At 30.3% G+C, this 6,000-nt stretch overlaps 1 protein-coding gene across 1 annotated transcript in view; it reads left to right on the top strand.

The window, feature by feature from the left end:
• Positions 1–4,185, top strand: part of LOC119687972 (neurotrimin) — a 114,901-nt gene extending 110,716 nt beyond the window's left edge. Inside the window, exon 10 of the mRNA XM_038102544.1 lies at positions 3,932–4,185. Within this exon, the coding sequence (XP_037958472.1) occupies positions 3,932–4,110 (179 nt within the window). The 3' untranslated portion in view covers positions 4,111–4,185. The remainder of the gene's footprint in view (positions 1–3,931) is intronic.
• Positions 4,186–6,000: the final 1,815 nt, after the last annotated feature.

Here is a 6,000-nt window from a genome sequence, read left to right on the forward strand (position 1 = left end):
TATGAAATTACTTTTGTATAAACAATTTACGAAATAATAAATAATAAATAATAAATAAATTTTAAAGTTCCTACTGCGAACTCTGTAAGCTAAATCAAAACAAATTCTCTTGTCTGATTTATGGAATATACACACTCTTATATATTCTCTATATATACGCAATTCGTTTTCATACGATAAGGATCATTCTTTAACAAATCGGACGGATTTTAGCAAAAGATGACTTCCTCACACCCGATTTGACTGAAATTTTTTTTTATGAGTTCCTTTCATAAAATAAGACGACCTATATCTCGGAAAAAAATTTTGAAATTTTTTGACCCACGGAGTTTTGAGAATTGGCATTGTTGAAACATTTTTAAACGGCCATATCTCAGGTTCTATAAATAACATAAACTCAAAATTTATTGTGTTTTTGAGATAATTGATTGAACCTTTTTAAAATAATTTCAACAAGCAAGATTGTCCATATTTAAGCACTAATATTAAATATTAAATTTCAAAACCATTTTTTTCTCCAAATGAATCTCAAAAATTTTCATTTTTTATATATTATTTATATACATTATTAAATATTACTAAGAAGTCAAAATTTTCAGGATGTCATTAATTTTTAAAATTTTTTAAAATCCATTTTTTCTCCTGCAAAACACATCGAAATATGTGTGTGCGTGGTATCATTACATCATTTTGGCATCACAGTCCAGGATGGACTACAATACGCCTATATTCTTCTCTGCATTTCGCTTTCTTTCTGTGTTGTGTTATTCTCATCGTTCGTACGTCATCATCTACATCTTGTAACCATCTTCGTGGCGGTCGTCATCTTTTTCTACTCCCCTCTGGCTTTGTCTCGAAAATTTTCTTAGTCATTCTTTCGTTACTCATTCGTAGGACGTGTCCATACCAGCTCAATCTTTGGGCTTTTATGTATATTGATATACTTCGGCCTTCGTTCAAGACATTTAATTCGTCGTTATACCGTATACGATATGTGCCGTCTTCTATGCACACCGGGTCATATATTTTCCTGAGTATTTTTCTTTCGAATCTCAGGAGCAGGTTGTTGTCGCTGCATTTAAGGACCCATGTTTCACAGCCGTAGGTAAGAACCGGTCTAATGACAGTTTTATATATGCGCAACTTTTGTTCCATTGAGAGTAATGTCGATTTCATAAGCTTAAAATGTGCGTGGTATATCTTCATTAAATAAATTTTCAAGGAATATACTACAAATCTTCTTCTGTATATATAAAATCGTTTCTTCACCTGTTCGTTACTTTATAACTTTTTAATGACTAAACTACTCTGATACTCTCAGATCATATTTATATAGTTTTTAGGCGTAACATATGCTATTGAAATATTCAATTTTAGTTATAATTTTAACATAAATAAAACAAACGCTATTGACATTGTTTAGGCTTTATCCTTAAAACTAAGCGATTAAATTCTAAACATGGATTGCTTCTTTCATAGATAAATCTGACATTCTCCTTATCTACACAGATATAGAGAGAGCAACAAATATTATTACTCAGCGGAGCAGGGAAATTAATTACAAGGGGAAACTACGTTCACCGGGTCTGCTAGTATTCTTATATTTTATTTTTAAATTCAAAATATTCAGGATAGTGGTGTCTTTATAAATATTTTTAAAAAAATTAATTTATCCCACACCTCACCTCAAACATATACATATGATTTTTTAGTAAGAAATAAAAACAAATATATCATTAAATTTTTTTTTTATTTTATTTTTTTTGATTCGAATTGACCAATAATTTTTACTTAGAAAATAAATATTTCCAGTGTGGTATTGTTGTACGAAGTAATAAAAAAAATTAAATTATCAGGTTCCTAATACGTCACTCATACGTAGTAATAATTCAAGTTCTGCATAAAAATAAAACTTGTTAGGACGTTCTTATTCTCAGAAGTGTTTTAGCTTCGATATGTGCGATGCATGTATACAAGGTTAATAAGCTAATATGGAATTCATCAAAGTCTTCTTGTAGTCTTTCTTGACCCTCCGCTCCTGTATGGCAACTACTTCCTCCTCATTTGATCAAAATCCCTATTCACGAAAGCATTTTGTGTAGGTATGAAAGACAGAAGTGAAAGGGCGCTATAAGAATGCGATGTAAATTTCGCTTGGCTTTAAGCTTTTATTTTTTTAAGTTTAATAATATGCGATCTTAAGTTTCTTGAATTGCTAAAAAGGATCAGTTAAAGTGACAGATGAAATAAATCTTTAAATATGTTAAATATGTTTATTAAAATGAATATAAGTGTTATTAATGATGAGTAAACGGTGCTTCACGGAATTATTTGAGAACCTAACATGTTAGGGGGAGGCATTTAACTCACTATACTATACTATTATTAAATTGCAATTATTAGTTGAACTAGTTGAACTAGTTGAGTCAATGCACTTGAGCACTTTTACTCTCTATTAAGTGCGAGGTTTCTTTAAAGCCCCTCCCTATGCCTTGACTGGATTATTGCTTATCACTGCATCAGACTAAGCAATAATTGACCTCTTCCAGGAGCCTGTAACCATTCTGAGATTCGATAATGCGGTGTTGGTAAGTCTGTCAACTTTCGTAAATATTTTCAGGGCTCCATCCTTTATGTATTTTTTGACCGGATCAATCTTGAGGTCCCTGAGGATGTCAATCGTCCTACTGTAGCATGGTACTATATTAAATTAATCTTAAGACTGACTTAGCACTAAAATACAAAATTAATTTTTGCGATTGTAACGAATAATGCAAACGCTGACTTAGTATATTTGACCAAAAATCAGTTCCCAGAAATAATTTTGTAGGAACACCAAAGTTTGCTTAAATATGCATTGCAAAACATATGAATCAGATTTCGTCTGAAACAAAACTACGTTCTATATTTCTCTAGAATAGACTGTAAAGTATAGGATGACGTAGCATGCGGTGCATATGGCGCGGTGCGTAGTCATGACAATGTTTTCATTAAAAAATTTACAAATGTTTGATATCGAAACGTCGAATTACATAAACCAAGAATTGGTAAATAATGTAATATAATCTGAAATTGAAATATTTGGCATAATTGGCTTTAGGTGACATTTTGTCTCTCGTAACCTCAGAAACATCGAACATGCATTTAAGCATTCTATGAGATAATCTATAGCTTTTTAAGCATACGAAATCTTGAAAACTAATTTATTAGTAACAGATCCTACTCCTATTAGTAACAGATGATGTCACTACGTATGGTATCTCTCAAAAAACAAAAAAAATTGCATTCAAGTGATCACAGAAGACTAGCAATAATCATTCTTGATCACCCTAGGTTGAAAACTTATTCCAAAAAATGAATTGTAGAGCGACAACTCTGTGGTTGCAACTAATATATCAAACTGGCTTGTCAACCGAGCGGTCGATCAAAGTGCTTGCTGGTCAATTGTGGTCAAATGATGATCAATTGATGTCGTACTTTAAATGAGAGAAGTAGCAGGGAAATTGACTCGCTACCACTAAATTTTTGAAATAACTTTTTAATCGAAGTTGATTAAACAAAATTATTGGTGGTCATTTGTAGTCAAAAAATTGAATATTAAATGTTTTGAAATTATTTAATATGTTGCTGTTTGTGGGAACCAGTTCTGATCTTTAAAAAAAATATATTTTAGTAATATTCTTATATTTGATTCCTTTATAAAAAGGTCATAGTGTGGTCTAATATAATAGAGATAGATTCAGCATATTTAGAATTCATTTGATTTATATTCCATTGAAACTATACAAAACATTACTAACTATTTAAAATGGCAAAGATATTTAATAGCAAATATATCTGTTATGTATACATCAATAGCTTATCCCTTATTGATTATTTAGTAAGCAGCTTATTACGAATTTACATATAAATAATGTATCTTTAATTACAGCACCTGACCACAGCAACTATCGCAGCGATTCGAAATCGCCAATCAAGCATGATGCAGACTCATTAACGGATGACAACGAAACCATGCAAGGAGGAGGCGTCTCTCTCTCATACTCAATTCCAGTCTTGCAATGGTACCTTGGAGTTTCATTATTTGTAGCATATTTCACGCAAGTGTAGCAATTAGACTAAGCAAGATTATATTTGTTAGTGAGAATCAACTAAAAAGTTATGAAACCAGTAAACAGAACTACTCTAAAAATCCCAAAAAGAAGAAAATTAAATATTTAAATAAATAATGAAAAGCTAAAAAATTATGTAAAAATTTAATTTAAAATTAAATTACATACTAAAAGTCAAATATTATATATAAATGTAAAGAAAATATAATTTTAAAAAATGAAATATTTAAACACAACACACACTTTTCATAATCCTACATTCGACAAACAATACATACAAAACATACTCCAGTTGAAAATATTAGTGAAAGAATATATATATTTTTTTTTCCCGCAGTTACATTATATAATATTATAATATGACGTAGCAAGTCTATGGAGTATTTCCATAGTGCTACTTTAAGAAAAAAGCTAAAAGCGATTTTAATGATTTTGACATACTTCATCACGACTAATCAAAAACAGTTTTTGAACTCCATTTTCCACTAGAACTTAGATTTTCTGCTTAGTTTGTCATACCGTCGATTCAAAGAGACAGAGTAATATAATTTTTCTAATACATAGTACATGCATATGTTTCTTCATATAGAAGAAACAAGCATTATGTATGTTAAACTACAACTCATACAGTTTACAACTTAAATATTGAATGTGTTATTATCGAAGATGAGTGGAGTATTGCGTTAGGCCGAAACCCGATAAATAAGTCAACCCATATGGTACTTTCTGAATACCATTGTTATCACCATCACTATCGCATTTGAATGTAATACACACGTTGCATCTTCGCCTGAATCAGAGTAAGCCTCCACTCAAATATATTATATCCACCCATCATCCAGTGTCTCCAGTCTGTTGTGTCCTTGTAAACACAATTGATCTATTTTAGCTGTGTCTGAATCTGATACCATCTAAATAGCATGGTGGATAGTGATTACTTATTGTGTATGTGAGAGTTAAAAAGTTTGTAGAAACTCTATAATCCTCCATGAATTTATGAAGAAGTAAGTAAATCATCATATGTTCGTTATTGCGTACTCCAAGTTTTGTTCAGTTTGTCGATATGTATTTTAATTAAAATAGCCGATTTCTTATGCAAGTTCCTCAACTCATTTTTGTATTGGCATTAACGTTCTCAGTTGTTATTCACCGGAACATACATACTTCTGCATATTTTTCTGTATATCGTTTTCAAATTTCTGATGCAAGCATTTCTCGAACTCCACCTCTTACCGATTTACGGTTGGTGAAGTTGAACTTTTGTTTGACTGTCAGATGCTAACTCCTAAAGTGCTTAGATAGATCGTTATATGCTTTGTTTGCAAAGACTAATTTTCTATTTTCTTCTCGACATTTATATTTGATGCCAAATATGAACAATTGTTCAGTTTCTTATTAATTTTTAATTTAAAAAATTATCATTTAATCATATTTTTTATTATTATCCAAAATATGTCAATTGGATTATTGTTATTATGATTTACAGAAGTGCTGGATTGGAAAATCAGATAATTTATTTTTCAATGGAATATGTAACATGGTCAACGCATTGTTAAGGCATGGATTGATATTAAGTACGTTCACATATATCATTCACTCATAATCCTCATTAGAACTTAAAATCTAAGGTACATGACGTTAATGATTATTAACTGCACATGAACTTATTTTTTTATAATAAAACATTTTTAATTTTTTTTTAAAACGTTTCCTTGGGTACCTACTTGCCTAACCATATTCTACCATAAATAGCTCATAAAAAATCTCAAAGGATTGTTATTTAAGCTCATATATAATATATCAACAGCTGTGAGATCGAATGATAGTAGATCTTAGCATGTGAAACTTTTAAAAAAAGTATAGCAATGTCAACATTAATATTTAATTC

Source organism: Teleopsis dalmanni, chromosome X, assembly GCF_002237135.1.
Source record: "Teleopsis dalmanni isolate 2A chromosome X, ASM223713v2, whole genome shotgun sequence".
Classification (NCBI taxonomy): Eukaryota; Metazoa; Arthropoda; class Insecta; order Diptera; family Diopsidae; genus Teleopsis; species Teleopsis dalmanni.